Genomic DNA, 26861 nt, shown 5'->3' on the forward strand with positions numbered 1-26861 from the left:
ACCTTCAATGATGAGAGGTAAAAGATCATGTGATTGAGCTAATATGAGTCCTTGCCATAACCCTTCAAGCTCTGCTAAGTTATTAGAGTCCCATCCTTTCGAGCCTAGAAAAGTTAGAAGGATGACCCCTTTATGATCTCTGAAAATTCCTCCAAACCTAGCTTTACCTAGATTGCCTTTTGAGGCTCCGTCGAAATTTAGTTGGAACACATTGTGAGGAGGAGGGATCCATTTGTCTGGGATTGGAATTTTTGCTATAGTTTTGGCTGAAATTTTCAATTCTTGATTCCAATGTAGATTCGAGTTGTCCCAAATAGTCTTTTCCTATGGCAGTGAGGGAAGGTCGTCATCATGCCAAGATTGGAGTAGAAGAGTTTCCTTGAGGTTTTTACAGACATTGTTCCAAATGATGTCCATAGGCATTGACTGATTCTTCAAGATGTGTTTGTTTCTCTCCTTCCATATAGTCCACATAAGCAGGCTGGGGATAAGCTTCCATAAGGAGTTAAGAATCTTTCTCTTATAAGGATTTCTTATCCAATTGCGAATAGTGGTAGGGATGTCTTCCTTGATTCTGCTATCCCTTTGACATCTAAAACTGACTTTTTCCCAGAGCTTATGAGCCAGAGGGCATGTGTTCATGAGATGCAAAGTGGTTTCTTCTTCCTGATTGCAATTGGGGTAGATGGAAGGTCCATAAAATTTTTTCTTCTATAGATTATCCCAAGTGAGGATTTTTTTCTGACAAAGCAGCGAGAGGAAAGTGGACACCTCTGGCCATAAGTTGGGAGCCCAAATAGCTGTCCACAATGGATCTTTGAATGCAGATTCGTTTATGATTATGTTGTAGGCCTCATGTGTTGTGAAAATTCCCCTGTCTTCATATCCCCATCTAAGTACATCCTTCTTTTTTGAATACCTAATTTTCTGATTGGAGAGTTCCATTCCTAGGATTAGATGATCTGACTCCAGGCCATTCCGAATAATGTGATCAGGATTGACCTATTGCCTGAAGCCATGCGATAGGGTGGGCTTCCAATATTGATTGATCTTATCAGACCTGTGAGCTTCCCAATTGGGAATTTGGTGAGGATTAATCAAATCTTTTAATCTATGTTGTTGCTACTAAGAGTCCTCCTAGAATCTCGCAATAGTACCATCCCTGACCTCCCAGAAGTTATGCTGCTGAATTAGATGTTTATGTTGCTTTGCTGCATTCCAGACTAATGAACCCGGTCCTATATCAGTGAGTCAGATAAGATCCTCAGTAGGTCTGTTACTGGCATATGGCTGTCCATAGAGTGGCCCAAGGAGTGTGGGGTGCAGTGAGCTAGTTCCACCAGATATGTGCTCCCATAACAGCATTGCTATGATGAGGATCATGGAGCCCACTCCCTCCTAAGTGCTTAGGAAGAAAAACTTTTTCTCATTTAACTAGAGCCCATTTGCATTTCTGACCTGAGTTACCCCATAGAAAGGATCATTGGAGCATTTTTATTTCCTTGAGAACCCATTTAGGCACTATTAAGATTGAGAAAATATACAATGACATAGATTGAAGAACAGATTTGATTAATATCAGGCGACTTGGAAAGTTGAGGGATCTGTGAGTCCCGGAAGAGAGACGCACCTCTAATTTTTCAGGGAGCAAATTCCATGAGGAGTGTTTCAGGGCGACATCAGTAAGGGGAGCTCCTTGGTAGTTTGATGGAAGAGTGGCTATTAGGAAGCCCAAAATTCAAGCAATGGAGGTTTGGGTAACTGTAGGGGTAAGAAAGAAGAAAATTTGAGATTTGGCTTGGTTTATAGAAGCCCCAAAGGCAGCTGAAAAACGGTTTAACATAGATTTTAACTTGCGAGCTTCTTGGACTGAAGGGTGTGCATAAAGCATGTTATCATCTACAAATTGCTGATGGGTGAAGGGAGGGGAGTTAGGAAAGGAGACGCCTTGTAGTTGCTGTGAGTGAAGTGCATCTTTGATGCATCTACCTAGACATTTTGCCATGATGACAAACAAAAAGGGAGATAAGGGATCTCCTTGACGAATACCTTAGAAGGATGAAAGGGGGAGGAAGGAATTTCATCGATTAGGATGGAGAAGAAGGTGGATGAAATGAGACTCATAACCCATCTAACCCATGGAGGGGAAAACCAAAGGCATTTATAATTTTTTGAATATAACTCCAGCTTAGACTATCAAATGCTTTTGATAGATCTATCTTAAGTAGCATACCTTCTTTTTTATGCTACTTCAAAGAGTAGATGATTTTGTGCGTTAATATAACGCCATCCGTGATTTTCCTGCCCTCCACGTACCCTGATTTCTCTCGGGAGATAAGTAAAGGGAGCAGCGATTTAAGCCTTGAAGCAATCACTTTGGAGACTATTTTGTAAATGACATTGCACAGCGCTATAGCCCTGAATTTGTCAGGGGTTTTAGACTGCGCTTCTTTAGGAATGAGGGTAATGAAAGTGTCATTCATGGATGGGAACATCCATATGTTGGCTCTAGATTCTTCCACGACCTACCAGACCTCCAATTTGATCATCTCCTAGAAATTGTGAAATAAGTTAGAGGTAAACCCGTCATGACCTAGCGCCTTTCCTTCTTTTAGCTGTTGGACTGCTTTTTCCACCTCCTGTAAAGTAATCAGCTGGAGGAGTAACTGATTATGTTCCTCAATGATGATCTTTGGAATGGATTGGATTATTTTATCAATGGCCTCCATCCTATCTATTTGAGTCTCATGATGAACCTATTTGAAGTATGTCAGAAGTTCTTGTTCTAGGGCTGCATGGTCCTCAACTTTTTCTCCTTGACTATTCTGTATATGTGTAATGGTGTTGGACATTCTCCTTTGGATCGTAGAGTGGTGAAAGAACTTTGTATTCTTTTCACCTTCCTTTAGCCACCTGACCCATTATTCTTACCTCCAAAGAAATTCTTCTTGCTTGTCTCTTTCCAGGATTTGAGATTGTAGGTGTGTTTCCTACTCCAAAAGATGCTTTGTTCACCCTTCTATGATGATTTCTTGTTGCAGTTCTGTCATTTCCTTATTTAGTGTTGTTTGTGCCTAGATTATATTCCCAAAGGTAGACTAGTTCCATTGTTTGATATGAGATTTGAGACTTTTTATATTTTGGTGGAATTCGAACAGTGTTTATCCCTCCAAAGGCTTGAAGCTTTTCCAGATCATGTTGACGAAGTTGTTGAAATCTGGATGTGACAGCGAGAAGGATTCAAAACGAAAGGGCCGACGTGCAGTGTTGCCTGGTCTGGTCCATTGGAGTGCGATTGGCCAATGATTAGAACCTGAGAGGGGCAACATTGAGGTTGAGAGATCTCCGCCTAAATGGATACCATTATCAGAGAGAAGGAATCGATCTAATCGTGAGGCTATTTGATGAGGCTCTGCGATGGCATGGGTGCAGGTGTTAGGGATAACCTCCCTAATCTGGCAACAAGCTCTACTATGTCAACCTCAACTCCCTTTTCTCCTTCTTTAGGCGTATCCGTCATTAAACTGATATCTTCATTTGTTTCTTTAAAACCCACTAATCATGCTTAATTAAAAAACAATGGCTTTATTCCCTTTGGGTTGTAATTCTAAAAGAATTACGCCAAAAATACTATAGGAAGCCTTAAGGAGGGATTATACACCCAACAATATCAGTGCTATTATAGTCCCTTTCCCTTTTTTCCCCCGATGCGATATCGCATCGGTGATCGCTATCGGCGAAGTCTATACACCAAGGCTTCCGATATGCCGCAAACCCGACGAACCCTTTAACTCCCCTCTATATTGAATTCGGGTCCAATTTATATCAGCGGTTCCCCTTTAGGCAACTTGCTAATGTAATGGGCCTTGCGGACCCGACATGCGTTAAACTCCAGTCTATTGTATTTCAGCTCCGGATTTCGGAGCTCGCCCACTTGTCGTGTTACGGGTTCCTTTCGGACCTGAAATTGTTATAGGCTACACTTTAATGGCACTTCGGCTCTGGGATTTCAGAGCTTTCGCAATGTTAAGGCCACTCTCCCTTCCGACGCGATATTGGGTTTGGAACCGATATGGGGTATGAACCAATATAAATATTTTTCACGTCCGCTGCAGTGTCCCACCTAAGGGAAATTGCATGAATCCTAAGTGTAAACAGGATTACACACGGAACTTTAAAGGATGAAATTAAAGAGCCTGTGGTGCAGAAATGAAAGGGAAACACCCATAAGGATTAATCAAACATCACGCTGCAATTATAAGGCTATCCATCCACCTTCGACACACAGTAAATAAAAACATAAATGCATACACAACTCAATTAACAGAAGGCTTATTAAATTAGACAGGCCGAGAGAAAAGTTTCAATAATAATGCTTGGCACTCGCTCCTCTCCTCTCTGCTGAGAGTATCACTGCGTCTTTATTTATAATTAAAGGATAGGCCTTCTCGGTCCTTATCCATTACAAAAGCATGCTTTACAAAAATGATTTAAAGCGTGAAAGCTTTAGAACAGTTTATCCATCTGTGATAATATTAGCATGTTTTATTTCTAGAATTTATCCTATCTTTAACTAAAAAAACATGGAAATTGCAGGCTAAAGGACCCCACTCCCTTGCGTGTAGATATTTTTTGGATTTTTTCGAATAAGTTGGAAGATTTTTCCCCTCTGAGTCACATGCTCCTGCATCAGACTCCTAAGGACAAAATTCTTCATGGGCTCCTGTCCATGAGCTTGCCTACAGATTTGCCCAGTTTCTGTAGAATGTCTTCTGTAACCCAAGTAGCTTCAGTGATTGGTTGTCCTTTCCATTTTATCAGATACTGGAAATACTCTCGTCCCCTTGTCTTCTTATGCACTTTCTTGTCCAGAATCCTTTCTGGCTGTAAATTCTTTGTTATGGGTAACTGTTTTACCCACTCAATCTCTGGAGTCTCTTGATCCTGTGCTGTATCATCTGTAGTCTCATTCTCATACTTGTACAAGTCTGCAACATTAAAAATTGGTGATATTTTCACATCAGGTGGTAATTCAATCTCATAAGCATTTGCAGAGAATTTCCTCAGTATTCTGCACGGTCCAATTTTCTTGGATTTTAACTTATTATACTTTCCCTTTGGAAATCTCTCTTTTCTGAGATGTGCTAAAACCAAATCTCCAACTTCAAAGTTCACCTCTCTTCTCCTCATATCTGCTCTAGTTTTATACCTGATGTTGTAATCCCGCAGCTGCTGTTTCACCTATTCATGTATCGGCTGCATCCTTGAAGCAAAGTCTTCACCCTCTGCACTTCTCATTTCTTCTTTTCCAAAATTCCTTAATTCAGATATTCCCCTTGGATGCATTCCATAAACAATATTGAATGGGCTCTTTCCTGTGCTCCTGTTCGGTGAGTCATTACATGCATACTCAACTTGTGGTAACACTTGATCCCATTGCTTTGGATGCTCTGCAGTAAGGCTCCTCAGAAGATTGCCTAAACTTCTATTCACAACTTTACTCTGTCCATCAGTTTGTGGATGATAGGCAGAACTGAAATTTAATTTAGTTCCCAGCTTCTTCCATAGTGTTCTCCAGAAATGTCCAACAAACTTTGAATCCCTGTCTAAAACAATGCTTTTGGGCAACCCATGCAATCTTACAATTTCTTTAAAAAACGAGTTAGCAATGTGAGAAGCATCACTAGTTTTACAACATGGAATAAAGTGTGCCATTTTTGAAAATCTATCCACTACAACAAAGATTGAATCATAACCTCTTTGAGTCTTTAGTAATCCCAGCACAAAATCCATACTTACCATATCCCAAGGCCTATCTGGAACTGGCAATGGAATATACAACCCTGTGTTCTGGCTCCTTACTTTTGCATATTGGCAGACTTTACAATTTCTTACATACTTCTCTACTTCATATTTCATTTTCGGCGAGAAATAAATCTGTTGAGCTATTCAAAATTCTTCTCTGCCCCAAAATGTCCTGCAAGTCCTCCACTATGCTTCTCTTTGATTAAATTTTCTCTCATTGAACATGTTGGTATGCATAGCTGATTTTTCTTAAATAATAGTCCATCTTGTAGGAAATAATCCAGCCACTTGCTTCTATCCGCCAAAACAGGATTTTTACATGCCTCAAATGCCTCCTTAAAATCTGAATCGGTCTCATATAATTCTTTGAGAAAATCAAAACCCAACACTTGGATTTGACTTTCTTGCAGCAATACATTTCTTCTACTTAAGGCATCTGCAACTTTGTTGGACTGCCCAGTTATATGCTTCAACACAAAATGAAAGTCTTGAAGATATTCTACCCATTTAGCATGTCTCTGACTGAGCTTTGGCTGTTGCATTATAAACTGCAATGCATGGTTATCTGAATAAAGAACAAATTCTTTTGACATTAAATAATGCCTCCATTTCTTTAATGCTTGCACAACTGCGTAAAACTCTTTATCATAAGAAGAATACTTCTTTTTGGCATCATTTACCTTTTCGCTGAAATAAGCTATTGGTCTATCTTCTTGGCTTAAAACTCCTCCAATTTCTTCTGCGTTGGCATCACACTTAACTTGAAAAGTTTTGTTAAAATCGGGAAGAACTAAAACAGGATTTTCAGTCATTTTCTTCTTTAATAGCTGAAAATTTCTCTCTGCTTCAGTAGTCCATTGAAATGGATGTTTATCCTTCTTTATGGTCTCAATAATAGGTGCATTAATCTTACTAAAATTCTTAATGAATTTTCTGTAAAAACTGGCAAGACCATGAAAACTCCTTACTTCAAAAACTCTTTTGGGTGAAGGCCACACCATAATTGCTTTGATATTCTCTGGATCCATCTTCAACCCTTCAGCTGAAATAACAAATCCCAAGTACACGAGCTCCTCTTTCATGAATGAACACTTCTTCAGGTTCAACAATCGTTTTTCTTGATGTAGCCTCTGTAAGAGATAATTTAAATGCCTCAAGTGCTCCTCGTTGGACCTGCTATAAACTAATATATCGTCGAGATATACTATTAAAAATTTACCGATGAATTCTTTAAGAACTTCATTCATAAGCCTCATGAATGTACTTGGTGCATTTTACAACCCAAAAGGCATCACTCTCCATTCATATAGTCCTTCATTGATCTTAAAAGCGGTTTTCCACTCATCCCCTTCTCTCATCCTTATCTGATGATACCCACTTTTAAGATCTAGTTTTGAAAAATATTTTGCTCCACACAAACAATCCATTAAATCTTCAATTCTGGGTAATAGAAATCTGTACCTGATTGTAATTTTATTGATGGCTCTCGAATCTGTACACATTCTCCAGCGTCCGTCTTTCTTTGGGCTCAACACTCTTGGCACTGTGCAAGGACTCAAGCTTTCTTTGATCAGCCCCTTGTCAAGCAATTCTTGTACCTGTTTCTTAACTTCTTCATTTTCTACAGGAGTCATTCTGTATGCTTCTTTGTTAGGTAGGATTGCTCCAGGAATTAAATCTATATGATCACTGATTCTTCGAATGGGTGGTAATTCGTTAGGCAAATCATCAACAATAATATCACAATATTTCTCCAGAATTTCTTGAATTTCAATGGGTAAATCAGAAACTTTAGTAGAAGTCATTATTACCTCGGGCTTGCAAATTACAGCAAAATTTACCTCGTTTTCTTCAATCTGCTTCAGGTATTCCTTTCCTCCAAGCAACAGAGTTTTTGGATCAGTCTTCTATCCCGGTACATCTTCTTCTTGCAGAGGCAACAACGTATGATTGACACCATCCTTTCCAAACTTGTAGGTGTTTCTTTTCCCATCATGTATGGCTCCTCTGTCATATTGCCAAGGTCTTCCAAGCAATATGTGACACACGTCCATAGGCATCACATCACAAAATTTTTTATCTTTATACTTGCCCACTTGAAATTCCACTTCACACTGTTCACTTACCAACAGTTGATGTCCCTTTTTCAACCATGACACTTTATAAGGTGTTGGATGCTTCATTGTCTTCAACTTCAATTTCTCCACTACTTCTGTAGAGACCAAATTATCAGTGTTGCCACTATCAATGATCATCTGGAAACATTTCCTTTGGACTTTGCACACTGTCCTCAATAAAGTCTTCCTTTGTGGCAGTTCAGCCACCTCTTTTGCTGGCTTAAGTAGAACTTTGTTAACTACCAGATATTCTCCTCTTTCTGGTGTAATTTTTTCTTCTCCTACTGCTGCCACTGGTACTTCTCCCTCAGCTAGAGCAACAATTGCATTCCTCTGCTTTGTTGCTGCATTCTCTGGGCACTCATAAGATCTATGTCCCAGCTTGTTACATCTGTAACATCTTATTTCTCTGCCTCTTCCTCTGCCTCCTCTTCCTCTAGAAAAACTCCCTCTGCCTCTTGCATCACCTCTTATGGTTGCATGCTGGGTTGAGCTACTGCTAGCTCCTTCTTTAGGTGTTGTAGATCTTCCTCTACCACCTTGACTTCCTTTTCCTCTAAAAGTCCCTCTCCCTCTGGCAGACTGCTTCCTCATGAGTTTTTCTTCAGCTTTCAGTGCTATCTGATAAGCTTCCTCTACTGTTGTAAGGGACAGCAGACTTATCTCATCCTGAGGCCATTCATATATCTGGCCACCTTCTCATCTGTATCTTGGGCTTCTCCAGCTCTTATGCTCACTTTATAGAACTCTTCTGTATATTCTTTTACTGTTAAAGTTCTCTGTCTAAGATTTTTCATTTGTCTAAACAATGTTTGCTCATAATTACTTGGCAAAAACTTACCTCTTAACTTCACTACCATTCTACTCCAACTCTTGATTTGTTGCTTACCAAGTCTCTTCCTTTCCGCCTGCACACCATCCCACCAGAGTGCTGCATGGCCTTTTAACTTGGTGATAGCAAACTTCACTTTCTTCTCATCTTCTGTTTCTTCATAATCGAAGAATTTCTTCATGCTATTAATCCAGTCTATCAATTCTTCTAGATTCAGTCCTCCTTGGTATACTGGTACCTCGATCTTTGGCCTAGCTGTGGATTTCAACACTGACTGAAAGAACCTCATCTCAGGAGTAACCTGTACAGCTTCCTCCTCTATAGTTTCATCCTCGATTTCACTAACATCTCCACCATCTATGTTTCTATCTAAATTTAACGCATCCAATCTAGTTCACAGCTCTTCTACTGTTTCCATTAATTCAGCATTTGTAACAAGTCATCCTCTGCCATCACATCCTCGTCCTCTTCCAACTCTAAAAGCCATCCTTCGTCCACTCCTGAGATTCAATTCAATGTCAGTTGATGACTCTGATACCACTAATGATGGCGTGGGTGCAGGCTTTAGGGATAACCTCCCTAATCTGGCAGCAAGCTCTACTATGTCAGCCTCAACTCCCTTTTCTCCTTCTTCAGGCGTATCAGTCATTAAACTGATATCTTCATTTGTTTCTTTAAAACCCACTAATCTTGCTTAATTAACAAACAGTGGCTTTATTCCCTTTGGGCTATAATTCTAAAAGAATAATGCCAAAAATACTACAGGAGGCCTTAAGGAGGGATTATACACCCAACAATATCGGTGCTATTATAGTCCCTTTCCTTTTTTCCCGCGATGCGATATCGGATCGCTGATCACTATCAGCAAAGTCTATACACCAAGGCTTCCGATATGCCGCAGACCCAACGAACCCTTTAACTCCCCTCTATATTGAATTCGTGTCCGATTTATATCGGCGGTTCCCCTTTTGGCAGCTTGCTAATGTAATGGGCCTTGCGGACCCGACATGTGTTAAACTCCAGCCTATTGTATTTCGGCTCCAGATTTCAGAGCTCGCCCACTTGTCATGTTACGGGCTCCTTTCGGACCCGAAATTGTTATAGGCTGCACTTTATATGCCACTTCGGCTCTGGGATTTCAGAGCTTTTGCAATGTTAAGGCCACTCTCCCTTCCAATGCGATATTGGGTTCGGAACCGATATGGGGTATGAACCAATATAAATATTTTTCACGTCCGCCGCAGTGTCCCGCCTAAGGGAAATTGCATGAATCCTCAGTGTAAACAGGATTACACACAGAACTTTAAAGGATGAAATTAAAGAGCATGTGGCGCAGCAATGAAAGGGAAATGCCCATAAGGATTAATCAAACATCACGTAGCAATTATAAGGCTATCCATCCACCTTCAACACACAGTAAATAAACACATAAACGCATACACAACTCAATTAACAGAAGGCTTATTAAATTAGACAGGCCGAGAGAAAAGTTTCAATAATAATGCTTGGCACTCGCTCCTCTCTTCTCTGCTGAGAGTATCGCTGCCTCTTTATTTATAATTAAAGGATAGGCCTTCTCGGTCCTTATCCATTACAAAAGCATGCTTTACAAGAATGATTTAAAGCGTGAAAGCTTTACAACAGTTTATCCATCTGTGATAATATTAGCATGTTTTATTTCTAGAATTTATCCTATCTTTAACTAAAAAAACATGGAAATTGCAGGCTAAAGGACCCCACTCCCTTGCGTGTAGATTTTTTTTTGGATTATTCGGAATAAGTTGGAAGATTTTTCCCCTCTCAGTCACATGCTCCCGCATCACTCTGCTCTTTTATTGTTCCAGGTAAAAACATCATTACTAAAGGGTATATCAATGAGCGAGTTATTCTAGATGAAGTCCTTTATATGACAACTTTCTTTATCTAGTCTGCTTCTGCCTCTACTTTTTTCCTCCAAATTGGTAATCATGTTGAAGTGCCCCCCATGATCGAGAGTGGGTGGGTCCTTTCAGTGTTGATTATTGATAGAGTATTCAATATGCCTATCTTTTGAGTAGCTTCGTGGGGAAAGCAAACATTTGTTAAATGCCCATGGATATTTGTCCCTTTTATATGGAACGAAGCCTGAATGAAGTGCCTGTTTGCTTGTAAGTTGGAGAGTGTGATTGTCTGTGCGTTTGAGATGATTGCAAGACCTCCTGATGCCCCTAATGCATCTACTGCAATTGCAGTACAACCTGGACAAGCTTTGGCCATGGTTTTTTCTAGAGTTGCTCAGTTACACTTGGTTTCTTGTATGAAGAAAATGCTTGGTTTTTCTTGCTGAAGCATGCTTTTTATCGATCTGTACTTCCCGGGGTTGTTAAGCCCTCTAATTTTCCACGAGATGAGCTTCATGATGAGATATTAGAGAGGGTAGTATAGTACTTCGTGAGCTTGGAGCATCTTCCAGATTCCACTAGCATTTACCCAATGCGAATGGTTCGTTGAAGTTCTGTTTCCCTTCCTCTTTTCTTGTTGTCATTGTTGAGGATCTTTCCATCCCATTAGCTTCCACGTTGTATTCCAAGGGTTCGATGTCTCTGTGCTCTTAATAAAATTATTTCAAGATTGTCCAACTGTCTTTCTGGAATTTTGTCATAACTTTTTGTTTTAGAGGCTTGCTCTAAGCCTAGAATATCCAAGTCTCATATATCTATGCTTTCTGGTTCCTCTTCCATATTCTGGGTTTCATTCCTTTCTTCTGTATTTCCTTTCGTATCCTTTACAGTGGTCTTCTCATTATTTGCCTCCATAGTCTCAGTGAGCCACGCGGGAGAGTTGCTAGGAGATGGAGAACTAAGGTCAACGATTTGCTTTGATTTTTGAGGAATCACTGTGGTGGTGGAGGCTGAGTGAGCTTTTGACTTGGGTTGCTCCTTAAGGAGAGTCGGGGTTTCAAGATTGTTTAGATCTGGTTGAGCCAGGGACTCGAAGCTGTTCCTGGTACTCGATTTGGGGGGGTTATTAGCAGTGGTCTTGGGATGAGATCCAGATTTTTTGAGATTCTTTCTGTGATGGGAGACTTTGGTGAATCCATGACCATCTCATTTTTCGGAAGGAGGAGGAGCTGAGGTTTTCAAGTTAGATGGGAAATCTCGAAATAGATGACCAAGAGCGTGACATTTCCTATAATGGAATGGAACATGTTCATAGTCGATAGATTGGATCCATTCAAAATTGTCATGAAAGAGACTTACCGCATGCGGCACGGCATTGTTGAGGTGCATATAAACACATATACGTGCATATGAGGTGTATCTTCTAAGCTTAGTCTCCTCTTCAACTTTGACGAACTCGCCAAGACCATTGCCAATATCTTGTAATGATGGCTCATCCCAATACTCCAAAGGGAGGGAGTAGAGACGGATCGAGACCCGGGCCCAACTCAGATCCTCTTATTCTGCGTTAAATCTCTCAACCGAACCTCTAAGGTACAGGCCAGCGACATTAAAGAAATATAGCCCTCCATCAATGATTCTATTTCTATCCTCCTGAGAGTTGAAAACCGCCATGAAGAATCCATTGGGGCCTAACTGCAGGGTAATGTGACCTTGCAGCTTCCATTTGACTGCGATCTATCCATGCAGCGCTTTTTCTGTGGGCCAAAAGCCAATAAACTTCCCTATCAAGGCATGATCCTTCATATATTGGATTTGTGTGTTGATCCTACAGCTGGGTAGCTCCATCTTTGGTCTAGTGGCTGCAACTGGCTTGCATGTGGTGGAGGTCACTTTGGGGACCTTGTTAATTGTTTCTTTATCTCCTTGAGAGTCATGTCCTTCTTCTATTTCCTAGTGGAATGTTTGTTTGCAGGCTTCCTCCTGCGTTGGAACTTGTTAGTTGTCATTTGGGGTAGGCTCTAGGCCCTCCCCTGAGGTTTACCCCTGATTCACTCACCTCCTTTGTCCATTAATAATTTGTCTTGTAGATGTAAGAGTTGACAAGGTTTACTGCAAACCTGCAACCTGGTGCAGATTAGTCCTAAACCCTAGCTGCCATGAAGGTCGCTCCAGCTGGCCCAGAGCATCGTCCTGCAGACAATCATGGCCTATTATCATATATCTTAATATTAAAAATAAATAAAATAATCATTATTTGAATGCTCATAGACATCTAATTAAGACTTAATTTCTTATCCCATATGTGAGTTATTTTATTATTAATTTAACACAAACAGTCGTAATCGAATAACTATGAGCACCTAAATTTTATGTTATACATTGGACAAGCTCTATTCAACAGCCTGGCCGACCCTTCTTTTATATTCTTCGGGATCATTGCTGTATAACTTAGCAGCGTCTGGATTCGCAGGAGAATTTGGATTTGGGTCACACAATAATGACTGCACCCACATGATACAAACATCACAGCTAAGAACATTTGTAGCTTAGGTTTCCCTTCTTTTAGAATGCCACATTATACTTGATGATCGTAAACTGCACAGGACGAACCAAAGATCACTTCGTTGATGATTAACAACGACCTCTTTAAACCTAGGATCTGATATGCCCGGTAAGAGTTTGAGAACAAGATGGGTAGATCTCATTGTTCATACACTATCAAATACTATTAAATAAACATAATGAATAATCAATTTGTATTTACTGAAGTAAGAAATTTAAGTTCGCGTAGACAACACTTACCATTCGGGTGAAACATGTTCGACACAAACCTCACCTTTGGAGGTGTGTTAGGGTAATCCTCCCTGAACTCGAGCGTTAGCTTGAACATGCCTACAAAATTGCGATACAAAACTCATCAGGTTCAGTCAATCGAAATTTCCGAAGTAGACAGGAAGTCTTATTTTGGGGAAATACTCACCGCCATCCCATGGAGTGCCTGAAGGACTGCAGACGATTATGGGTACAGGACAGTCGTCAAATGTGAAAAAAACGAGCGTATTCAGATGAATCGAAATTTTAGAAGCAGAAACATAATTATTTAATGATGAAGGAGACATAAAATTACAGAAACCCTAGTATATATACCCGAAAATAATAGCATCCCACATCATAATATTATCCTCTCGCGGAGCTCCGCTAACACCTGCAGGGGCGTCATCTTCCAGCCTCTTCAGATCAGCCATCAGCCTCTTCAGGCAAGCAGTAGACTTACTGCCTCCAGCCATCGTGGTTCGCTAGATACCACAATTACTATGATGCAAGCGAAGAAAAGCGCACAGTTACACAGCGTTGGAATGTTCAAGAAGAATAACAAAAGAGCTTCTATGGCTGTCGGTGATAATAACCATGTGAATACTGCAGCTCGTTTTCTCCATTAGTATAGGCTTCGTGCAAGGGAGTGTTTTGAGTGTTGCCACATAAATTGGAGGTCCCTGTAGAATATTGAATTCACCTGTCCCTGTAGAATATTGAATTCACCTGTACAGCTTAATTGTAGGAAGAAAATATACCCTTATCATGTCACTGACTCCCGCCATCCTCTTTCGCTAGATACCCTTAAATGTTGGTGCTAAGTCTTTACATCAATATTGTTGTTTGTGTTAATAAAGTTAAAGTCCGGCACCTTAGTTAGGCTAGTTATTCAGTTTATTTTTTCTTTTAAATTATTCAAGACATTAAATCAATGTTGATAGCTAATGCGGAACAAGCAACTTTAACTTAATTTTTTAATTGTTTTAATCTGAATCCAGTGTTTCTTAATGTTCGTAGTTTGTTGAGGTAAATCATATATCTCTTTCACACGATAATGATTAATGTATGTGGTATGTGTAAGTGTGAAGAGGTTGTTGAGGTATTTTATAATTAAAGTATATATGGTTACATAAAAAAATATATATAAAAAAAAATAAATTATATATAATATATCACTTATAAAATTATTATTTTTAATATTTTATTAATTTTTTAAAAAGCAAATTTATACTTGTATAATATAGAATTAAATGGTAAAAATGTTTTGGTTTAAGGTGAATATAGGTTAGTCATAGTTTATTGATAGGATGTTGTCTTTTAGAAAACAAATAAAATGTCATTTTCAAAGAAATTTAATATGGAACCACATAATATTATTAATATATATAGTTTGTCATGTATAATGTTTAAGAATATGTGTTTCCTCTTAATATTTGGCAATTTCAATTAAAGAGTATTATAGAGCATCTTTACTTTTAGACTTTAGTAATTAGATAGCTAGAACTCCGTCTCTTCAGACACAAACAAAGGGGTCTAGCACACCTATTTGGTATCTCCTTTTATTTTGACCTTAAAGTTTGATGGTTGTTATTATTAGTATCCCATCAATGTTAAGGATAACATGTTGTATAAAATGACATAAATAATATAATATTTATATGGGATATTAATATAGTTTAATAGGAATCACTTGTGTTATACAATTCTATTTTATCTCTTAGAGTTTGTCAACCTAATTAGATAAATAGACATGAATATTACCACATTTGTGACCTTGGGGTTAGAATTTATTTTATGGTTCCTAGAAAATAAACGGTGAAAACAAAAAAATGGGAAATAAAATTTGGTATGTAGCCATAACTCATGCTATATTTATTGAAGTGTCAGCTAAGAAAAATTCAATAATATTTTGTTGGCCAAGAGTTAAAAATTTTCAGGGCTTAGAGTTGTTTCTAGTTAATTCCATGGTTGAAACCTCTAGGATGAGAGTTAAATAACTTTCCACCACATTTAGGAAAAAAATTGTGAAAAGAAAAATCTTAACAAAAAATATAGATTCTGTGAGCAACTCTCTCTTGAGAAATTGTACTCTATTCAAAACACTTGTGCTAGAGTTTTAGATTCTAATTAATATTCTCTATCAAAATTTTGGTAAAATACCATTTATAAAATAAACTCTCAACCAAGACTTGAGATTCTAATTTAGTTATAAACTTTCTGACAAGAGGAGTATGGGATTGGATTCTAGTTAAACCTCTTTGCTAAAAATTTAAATGATATAAATAAAGAAAAATTGAAATATGGGTAGTCATTCTCCCTAGCCCACTAAAACTACAATAGTTTCTTTTAACCTAGCCATTGAAAGCTAGAGTAGTTGCAAACAAGAGTAGTTGCTTTTTCCAAATTATGGTAGTGGCTTCCCCACATCCTGACCAAAAGTGTTAAGCAGATTTGTGTGTAAGTAAATTTATGCATGCATGAGATAGAGTCAAGTGTTAAAAAAATTTGAGTTTAAGGTGAATATAGGTTAGTCATAATATCATAATTATTGATAGCATGTTGTCCTTTATAAAACAAATAAAATTCCATTTTCATAGAAATTTATTTTAGATCCACATAAAATCATTAGGATATATAGTTAGTTTGTCATGTATACTTTTTAACAATATGTGTTTCGAGTTGGTAGTTTCTATTAAAGAGTATTGTAGATATCTTTACTTTTACACTTTACCAATTAGATAGATAGAGGTGGGTCTCTTGAGACACAAACAAAGGGGTCTCATACACCTATTTGGTATCTCCTTTTATTTTCACCTTAAAATTGGATGCCATCAATGTTGAGGATAACATGTTGTGTCAAATAAGATAAACTATAAATTGCACCATACGTTGCAAAGGAAACAGCGTAAACACAATAGGGCATAAAGAGTAGCATAGAATATTATGAGATATGTTATGGGATTTAATTCAATATTTAAATGATAAATATGAGTTAAGGTTAAAGATCACGGTTTATCCCAATGAAGCATTTCTAATACTAATCAAATTCACATGCATCACAAAAATAAGGTTCATCCCAATGAAGCATGTCTAATACTAATCAAATTTACATGCATCACAAAAATAAGGTCAAATCCTTTCAAAATTTTAAATCAAATTTGCATGCATCATATAGATAATTTGAATCCTTTCAATTTTTTAGCTTCAAACTAATTCACTATTGTATTAATCATATCTTTTGGAATCACAAAAACAAGTTCCAATCCATTCAAAATTTTTAATGAAATCTTCATGCATCATACATATAATTTGAATCCTTTAAACTTTTTCATCCTTAAAAATAATTTATTGTTGCTAATAATTTGCATTTGGTGGACCATAGCCATATATTGGGATCAAAGATTGATTTTAGCAATGTCAAGCAAGAAAGAAAAGATCTACTTAGTAGGTATGATGGGGTCTCCACTCATTTCCATGATTATTCCTCTAAATAATGGGATGATAGTCAAAATATCAAATGGCATACAATGAAGCTTCCAAACTGTAAATATTTTTAGATAGCATATTATACCTCCCATATTATTGGTCATCAATGTGGATTAAATACAATATCCATTACCAAGTCTTGTTTCAAAATTTGTATATGGTTTCCTTATGTTGTTACCAATCAAGGTTCTCCTTTTCAACTTTATGTTTTCATGCAAGTCCCTTCCATGCCCTCCTATTGTGCTTGAGACTTAAAATATAGAGTCCTTAAGATCCTTGGCACTATTTAGAAGAGATTCTTTTTGATTTCATAGGTAAAATATGATATGTATTGTGCTGTATGTTGTAAAGGTGATGTACATACCCATTTGTAATAATTGAATATGAACTGTGTGTAGATATTCCTTTGATAATAGTAAAAGGTTTTTCTCTTGACCCCCTCTTTCTGATTTTTCTTGCCCATTATTTGTTTTAAATGAAAATTGTATTAGATATTCTTCATTAAAAATGTCCATCATCAAGAAGACATAGGTATACCCATCAACCAAGGAAGGAGAGCAACAACCAACTCTTTTATGTCAACCAACTCTGATCTAAAACTTGAAAGTTATCCCAAATGGACTGAATTAGTTACCTCATGAAAGGTTGTTGGGCACCAGATTTTCCACTTAGAAGAAATATTAGTCACCTCATTAAATGTTTCTAAACACAATCTTTTCCACTTATAAGGAATGCACGTCACTATGATCATATCTTAGACATGCATGCTTGCTTGCCTGATTGTTCATGCCATTAGTTTTCCATGCAACCATCATATCTTAAAAGTAATTAAGATTTCAATCATCTAAAGGGACATTTCAAATGAAATTTAAATTTTGTAATGTGAGTTTATCCCCTATTGCATGTTAATAAATGTCATTTGAGTGGTAAATGTATTTCATCATTAAAGAAACTAGAGAAAGGTCCTCATTTAAAAACCCCTTAAATCACAATCATGATGAAAATAGTCAAGAGAAATACAAAAAGACCCTCAAGTTAGTGCATGGTTTCAATCATTCATTTGAATGACCATTGTATTAAACCACAAATCCATGTTTTTGAATGCAATTTAAACTTTGGAAAGTGAATTTATATTCTATTGCATATGAATTAAATGTCATTTGAGTGGAAAATACATTTCTATATCTAAAGCAACCACTGAGAAAGTCCTAATTTCAAAACCTGTTATTTAACTTCACAACAAGTCCTCATTTCAAAACGTGTTATTTAACTTCACAATAGAAATATTATTTATCTTTATGCCTATATAAAATTTACCTCTTCCATTTTATTTCCTAGCTCGAGGCTATTAAATGTGATCACTTGTGGATTCATTTGTTTTGTTTGTCACTCTCACTTTTGTATAAGATAACGCCATTGTTACTTTTGTTCCACACTAACATTCAAGATTATGTAGATGGATCTAAGGATGTATGATATAAGGAAGAATAAGTGGACAAGGATGTGTCAGCTCTTGATTTTGGTTTCCTTGTAGGAGTAATTGACAAAAAACTTGTATGTACTTAGAGGTTCTAATAGGATCCCTCTCAAAGGCTATTAGCTCCCTTGCTTGGAATTTTATGATCCCATTGAAAACACATGGAGGGATGCAAAATCTGCACTAGGTTCTATTTTTAAAAACCATTCTAATATTCTTAAACATGTAGTAGTGGTAGATGAGAATTTATGTGTAACAATACCATAGAGAATTATATTTTAGATGAGTGGGGAAAGTAATATCTTGTTACATATACATGGTCATAAATAAAATCTGGCTTACATGAAGGATGGGGGAAGCCAAGCATGGTTATGGATGGTAAGCTCTATATTATTCATTTTAGTGGTTATAAGAAATATATTCCACAAGATGATTATTGGGTGACTGTAAAGTGTCATCTTGAAGATCTTTTTTTTGGCTGGGATCCAAAATTGATTTTAGAAATGCCAAGCAGCAAAAACATGATTTAGTTTGTGGGTATTATGGGGCTTGCACTCATTTCCATAATATTTCATCTAAAGAATGGGAAGATGAGTCAAAATATCAAATGGAATAGCTTTTTTAGGTAGGTTGGTGCATTTTACCTATCATATTCTTGGTTATTAATGTGAATTATTAAATGCAATATTCATTACCAAGTCTCATTTCAAAATTTGTATATCCACACCTTCTATTGTTCCCAATTAGGGTTCTCATATCATAACAAGGAATGCAAATTTCCTATGGAACAAACAATTAATGGTGATATTGATAGAGTTTTATAGTGTTTTCATAAGCGGGTTCCATTCTTCTTTTGGTCTTAAGTGATTTTAATGAAATAGTTACCCATTATACCCTTGGTTTCATTCTATGTAAACATGGATATAGTTTACAAACACCACACAAATAACTTGTATAATAAGTGAGCAAAGATGAGAGAGAAGCCACACAAAAGACCTTATATGCCATCTATAGGAAAAACGAGACACCATGTCTTAAGAGTCAACACAACAAAATGCCAAACAAATTTTAAAAAGCTAGAACTTGTGGAGCCCTATAAGAGTAACAAGAGAGACCATAGAGGAAAATTCCACATCAAGAAGGAGATCCATATGGTACTGAAAACAAAAACCATGGTAGCAAGATTTAATGCAACCAACTCATCCCAATGTCAAACTTTAAGTTATAATTGTTTATGATAGCCTCAAAAAAATAAAATGTTATTACTTTTATTAGATGTTATAAATTTCATTAAAATTAAAAATTAGTTAACAAAATAAATTTAAATCAACAATTATTACAAATTTATAGTTTGTATTACATTTGCAAAATTCAAGCATCTATTTTTTCTAAATGAATTTATGTATTAAAAAATAATAATATCATCCATAATTATATTACTTAATTCTAAAAAAAAACCACTTACTACAAATATTTCAAAATGTTGGAAGGTGAATAATTGAAACAATTATATATGTATTGAACAAGAAAATGCTTTTATTTGATGTTATAGATTTCATTGAAATAAAAAATAGTTAATTAAATATATTTTAATCAACCATTCTTAGAAATGAAAAATTAGTTAATAAAATAGATTTAATTCATCAATTCAATTAATAATTTGTATTACATTTGCAAAATTCAAGAGTCCATTTTTTAAAATTAATTTATGTATTGACAAATAACAATATCATCCAAAATTATATTACCAAATTATTAAAAAAATAGCAAAAACCCGAGTTACTACAAATCTTTAACATTGTTTAATTGAAACACTTATATTTGTGTCTCTACAACAAATATATACTCATATGAACCTAAGCTATGTCATCCATTCCAAATCAGACATGAATCCTTATTTTAAAACACACTCTTTGTCAATAATAAGAAATACTTATTAGTCTCTTAGCATCTTTCTTATATAATGTTACTACAAATACATGTCATTACCATTGTGGATTACCCATAAAACCCAACAACAGAAATTTTTCCATTGTTTCCATACTAGTGTGCCCTTGAAACCATGACTTGTGACTATGATTTTTATATAGGTTAGTCATTGTCTTTTATTTGTACAAGGAAACTCTTGTAATATTCTTGTGCTCTCAAAGCTATGAATTATGACCATGGACCAAATTTTCTTCCATGAGAGGAAATCCATACAAAATACCTCCTATAATGTGTTGAGCCACCATGAGTGAAAAGCCACACAAAAGACGTCCTAAGCCACTTATAGGCAAAAGGAGAGGTTATACCCTAGCAATCAACATATTAGTAAGGAAATTATAAAAGTACTCCATAACTAATAAATTGAGAAAACCCACAACTTGTCCAACCAAAGAGCCCATAGTAAAGAAGGCCACAAAAAGAACAACATACATATGCTACAAAAAAAACATAGAGAGTTACTGTGGTAGCATGAGGTAATGCAACTAACCCATCGATTTGTCAATAATTAAGTTACAATTTTTTATGATAAATTTAAAAGAATAAAATGTTATTATTTTTATCTGATGTTATACATTTCATTAAAACTAAAAATTAGTTAATAAAATAAATATAAATAAAAAATTCTTAGAAATTTATAGTTTGTACTACATTTGAAAAATTCAAGCACTCTACTTTTTTAAATAAATTTATGTATTATAAAAAAATAATGTAGTCCCAAATTATATTAAGGAATTCCCAAAAAAATAAACAAGGCCCCACTTACTATAATATTACAAAATGTTGGACTTTGAGTAATTAAAACAATTTTTTATGTATCTCTACAATAAAATGCTATTATTTTTATTTTATGTCATACATTTGGCTCAAGTGAAAATTTAGTTGATAAAATATGTTTAAATCAACAATTTTTAGAAATGAAAAATTAGTTAATAAAATAAATTTAAATCAACAATTTAATGTATAGTTTGTATTACATTTGCAAAAATCAAGCATCTTTTTTTAATTCAATTTATGTATTGAAAAATAAAAATATCATCCAAAAATATATTACCAACTTCTTAAAAAAATTAACAAAACCCCCACATACTACAAAAATTTCAAAATATTGGACATTGAGTAATTGGAACAATTATATATATATATATATATAACCTATGTTATGACATCCACTTTGAATAGCAAGTGAATCACTCTTTTCAAACAAAGTCTTTTCCAATAATAAAAAATAAGCATCATTACAATTTTGGATTAGGGGTAAAAGCTGGCAACAACAAATTTTCCACTGTTTTCATACTTAAAGCCCAACAACAATTTTCCCATTGTTTTCATATTGGTATGCCCATGAAACCATGACTTGTGACTATGATTTTTAGATAGGTTGGTCATGGTCTTGTATTTGTACAAAGAAACATTGTTTTCTCAGGGCTTCTAATATTGGCTTGCCCTCAAAACCATGGCTTATGATCATGGGCTAAATCTTCTTGCATGCTAATTTTATTATATCTAAGGCTGGATCTTGAATGCCTTCCCAATGATAAATCCATCATTTATGATCATGCTTGACACTAGGCTTAAATGGGACATCTTATTTCAGAAATTCACAACAATGTGTACAACCATTATAGAAAAACATACCTAGATTCATTTTCTATTACTCAAATTCAGCAACAATGTTGTCATCTAGACTTAACAATTGTGGAAATTTAAACCATAATATTAACTCAAAATTTAAAATTTACCCATCATAGCAAGTACTACTTCAAAATTTACCACAAAATATACCATATCAATTTATGACATTTATAACAAAATAAAATGACCTACAAATGTTGACTAATATTCTATGAACAAAAAAAATACCAATATCACCCTAAAATCACTAACAAACATTATTACTCTACCTTAAACTCTTTATACACCATACATGGATAGTATTGAAAGTGCATTTCTAAGTGAACATATACTTTATGAACAATTGGAAAATTTTGTGACTTTCTTAGAAATTTACTTTTAAACTTGATTGTATACTTCAGTAACATTGGTTAAAAAAATGAGTGTTACCAATTTGTCTTAAATATCTTTTTATTTTTGAAAATTTTCATTTATAAACATTTTCCTAATATTATATAGTATATTCTAAGATATTTATAATAATCTTATCTGATATAAACAAGTATATTTAATAATTAACCTAACATAATTGTTAACAAATATATATATATATATATATTATTTATTTTTTAATATATTTGTAATAATATTTAATATAAATCAATAATATCACAAAATACTTAATTATTAAACCAAATATACCTTAAAAACACCAAAAAAATATTTTCCTGGACCTATATTTCAAGTATTAATCTAAACCTTAAATAATGTTAAAAGAAAACATATCCTTTAATTTAAAATTTATTATTTGTTTTTACATTCCTTTGAGATTTAGTTTAACAACCTTCTTGAGGTCCTTAAAGGTATTAGTTTAAAAGCGTTTTTGTGTTCTGTAAACACCTTTTTGAGGTCCATCCGGAAAAACAAAATTTACTCTTTTTTGACCACTTCAATGTATAACAATTAAAAATAAATCAATACAATTCTTTATAAAATCTTTGAAATTTCATTTAAAATACTTTCTTTGCTTTCATGTTCATCTCAGAATTAGTTTAACAACCTGTGAGGTCCACGGTGAAAAAAATGAATCTACACTGAGGTAATTGCTTTGAAGTATTACACTTACAAATATGGAAACTCTAAATTCAGTATCAATGACACCTTCTTTCGGAGGCGTTGGAAACATACGAACATGAAACCCTTTTTGCGAACGTGGTCCATGAATTGAATTCAAACAGACATGGTGAAATAAAAATAAGATTAGTGAAAGCTAGTTGATATTGTATGAGATCAATCCTGGTGAAGCCCACAGAAAACCATTATTCCCTGAGACAAAGAGAATGTTTGCAGATTATGTCCATTGTGCGAGAGTTGCATAGAAAATCCACCAGAGATGTGTGAGGTATGTTTGGTTTGTTTTATTCAAGGAGGACCAACAACTTAAGAAATAAGCATATCCGATCCTTTTTTCCTCAATTGCACCACTTACCTAATACTGCTAACTCATGGGTGTCTTGGCCCGTAAGCTACTGACCTCAACAATGTTGGCACTCGGGGCATTGGTTCGAGAAGGAAAAGAATTAGGAGGCTGATTGCATCAATTCTTAGAAAAATACTTTGATAGAAGATAAATGCCCTAAAAGGCTATGTTTTATAGCGAAGAGAATCCAGTTTGAAGTACTGATGATAGGTTCCTGGCATATTCCAAAATGGCATTGTTGCTAAAGAGTTGGCATACAACCACAATTCTTACCAACATATGACAGTTAGCTCAAGGAGGTTCCACATTTTTTCCTTTCCATCCAAATATATTCAAGCAAGAAACTTATGAAGCCAACTTTGTTCCACCTCCAATTGTTCCCACCTGCAACGAACCCATCAATTTCTAATTATCTATGCATTCAGAGCTTAGTTAAGACTAAGCATATTGGAAGGAGGGAGAGTAACTGTGTTTTCTTCCTTTGTGACTCATCTTCTTGACTACTATAAAAGCCCAAATTTAAATAATTCTTCTTTTCATCTTAGTCGTTTGATGCGTGGAAAATTTTAACTAGTGAAAAATTTCTCAACGCAAGAGGAGGCATTGTGACTGAGACATGTAGATCCTTGCCACCATTGGATGTTGAAGCCTCCATCATTGTAATACAATGCAACACTCATCATTTTGGGCATGATCTTGGTCTCTCGCAATAAACACAACAAATATACTATTGGATGCATGGGCATTTAACCCTCGCATGGCACTAGCCATAGAAGATCGAGTGAAGTTTTTAATCACGTTCAATCTTTAAAAAAATATGGAACCTTGGTCTTCAAAACCTTGCTGACAACCACCTCATTGATAACAATCTCTCACACAACTGATTTACCACTGTCGTAAATCGAGTTCACTGCAACCAATGGCCTCACTGATGATAGTCTCTGCCTTCAATCCAATTCACTGTTGTCGACTACTTATCTGCTCATAAATTGCTTAGTGATAGGCTAAGGCATTAAGCAAATATTCCAAGATCACAGTTAAGAAAAAAAAAGGAAGTAGAAGAAATATAACTTATGAAAAACTGTGGAGTAAACTAAGAGTCCGCAAAACCTATTGGAAAAACGATGACCCAAAACCTAATTACTAAAAAAATTAATTGCATAAAAACACTCACCCGAAAACTAAACTAAATTTGAAGTAAATAAAAAAAAAATTTGCATTCCCTTTGACACTACATTCATCCATATGACATCTCTAGTGGAACAACAAATTCTCATGTAAATATTCCTCCGAGCAAGTGAATGTAACAACAAATTCCCATGTAAATATTCCTCCGAGCAAGTGAATGTATGGTGACCATTCAAAATTGGTAAAAATCTTGAAAAGATCATTTATCAATGTAAAATAAATCATAAATATTATTCTGATAAATACATAGATCATTAATAAACTTTCTATTAAGATAATATTAAACATAGCTACATATTTTGGGCAAATTTAAAATAAATCAACAATATTATTCTCATAAATATATAAATCATTAATAAGCTTTTTATTAAGATAACATTAAACATAGCTACATATTTTGGTTAAAATTATAAGAGTTGGGTTCAAAAATACAGTAATTTTCTTAGAATTTGATTTAATAGAAAAAAAAATGGAGGAAGAGAGTACATAATCTTACTTAATGCATATTTTCTAAAAAACAAGGTTTATTGGTACAGAGCATTAGAAATTGAAACATTCACTACATCCATAGACTAAAGGGTATCAAACTATAAAAATACATAAAAACAATATTTTTCTCAATAAACCTACTTGAAAATATTGATAATCTTATGTAGGAGTTAAGTAATAAATGGGAATACAATCTTGTGTGGGAATTAAGTAATAAATGGGGCAAAAATATTTTGTAGTAATTAAGTAATAAAGGGGGATAACTCTCAAATATTGAGAACTTTTTGTAAGAATTAAGTGCTAAGTAATAAGTGGGCAAGTCCATAAGGTTGTGGAGGTTGACCCGTATGGGACACTAATATATGCCTCATTAATGGCTTATGTACTTGGATGGTTTAAATAAGGAAATCTTGTTTGGTAGGAAGTTATGAAATTTATTAATGTGCTCATAAACATTAACCTATGGTCAAAGTAAATATTAAATTTACCTTATTTAAAATAAATTCATCTATAATATGATTTTAACAAACAATGGAGAAGAACATGACTCCTTTAAGCATACAAAGTGAGAAGGAATATTGATATGGTGGAAAATTTGTCAAAGTGATTTCGAAATGTTGTTGTTGTCAAAGGGATTTCAAAGTGTCTTTTCCCTTCCTCTTCAAGTAAATCATAAAGTTGCTTGCTTCAAAATAAATTCATCTATAAATTTACCTACTTTAAAATAAATTTATCCATAATCTTATTTTAATAACCAATGGAGAAGAACATGAACCTTTCAACGATACAAAGTGTGAATTAATGTTTTTTGTCACTAAGGTTATGGCCATAATTTTAGGCTGTTTTATTTATCAACTTTTGCTAAGATGGTCATAATCGAGTAAAAGTGAAATTAGTTGAGGGTAAAAATCACAAAAAAAAAAAAAAAAATTAATGAGTTGAGGGTAAAGGTGATGACCATTTCTCATGGATAACAAACCCGCCACACAAAAGCTTGCAAAAAAACATAGAAAGAGAATATAAATAGAATTGAACAACCAAAAACCAAAGAGTCAAAGCAAGAAACACATGAAGAATAATACAAGAAACACTAAATTGGTAAGTTATGAGATGGCTAACTATTCCAGTGAGGGAGATTTAAAACTGTCTTTGGGATTCCTCTTCAAATAAATCATAAACTTACCTACTTTTAAATAAATTCATCCATAATATGATTTTAACACCCAATGAAAAAAGACAAGACTCCTTTAAGCATACAAAGTCAGAAGGAATATTTTATGCAGATGATAAGTTTTCTTTGTTGACCTGTGCTAACAAAGACTAGGCGTAATGGAGTAAAAATGAAATGAGTTGAGGGCCATTTCATGCAGACAACAAACATGTAAAAAGAAACCTGAAAAAACAAACATAAGAAAATCTAGAGCAATATAAACGGAATTGAACAACTAAAACCAAAAAATCAAAGAAACAAACCCATACAAAATAAATCAAGCAACACTAATTGGTGGGGTATGACGTGGCTAACGGTGCTGATGAAATCTATAACCCCGGCACCATTGCCTGTGGATAACAAACTTGCCGCAAAGACGCTCGAAAAAAAACATAGGAAGATAATCCAATACAATAGAAACATAATTTATCAACCAAAGCCAAATAGAGTTGGATATTGTTTTCTTTTGGTATCCATTCA

At 35.1% G+C, this 26861-nt stretch overlaps 1 protein-coding gene across 1 annotated transcript; it reads right to left on the reverse strand.

Moving 5' to 3' along the window:
- Positions 1-9171: 9171 nt before the first annotated feature.
- LOC149226767 (ubiquitin-conjugating enzyme E2 1-like) lies at positions 9172-13924 on the reverse strand. The gene is made up of 7 exons (XM_089380291.1): positions 13785-13924; positions 13618-13643; positions 13440-13529; positions 13219-13232; positions 13049-13138; positions 12755-12827; positions 9172-9254 (listed from the first exon to the last, which is right to left on the reverse strand). The coding sequence occupies exons 1-7, from the start codon at positions 13922-13924 to the stop codon at positions 9172-9174; spliced, it is 516 nt and encodes a 171-aa protein (XP_089236417.1).
- Between the last annotated feature and the right edge of the window lie 12937 nt (positions 13925-26861).

The sequence above is a fragment of the Pinus tabuliformis genome, chromosome J (genome assembly GCF_031772625.1).
Source record: "Pinus tabuliformis cultivar Carrire ecotype Pingquan chromosome J, CPIR1, whole genome shotgun sequence".
Taxonomy (NCBI): Eukaryota; Viridiplantae; Streptophyta; class Pinopsida; order Pinales; family Pinaceae; genus Pinus; species Pinus tabuliformis.

Excerpts from the sequence above, each read along its gene's own strand:
- LOC149226767 (XM_089380291.1), bottom strand. The coding sequence starts at position 13,924 with ATGGCTGGAGGCAGTAAGTCTACTGCTTGCCTGAAGAGGCTGATGGCT. Across the intron at positions 13,644-13,784 it reads TGGGATGCTATTATTTTCGG|TCCTTCAGGCACTCCATGGG; the intron begins GTATATATACTA and ends AATCGTCTGCAG. Across the intron at positions 13,530-13,617 it reads AGGCACTCCATGGGATGGCG|GCATGTTCAAGCTAACGCTC; the intron begins GTGAGTATTTCC and ends GCAATTTTGTAG.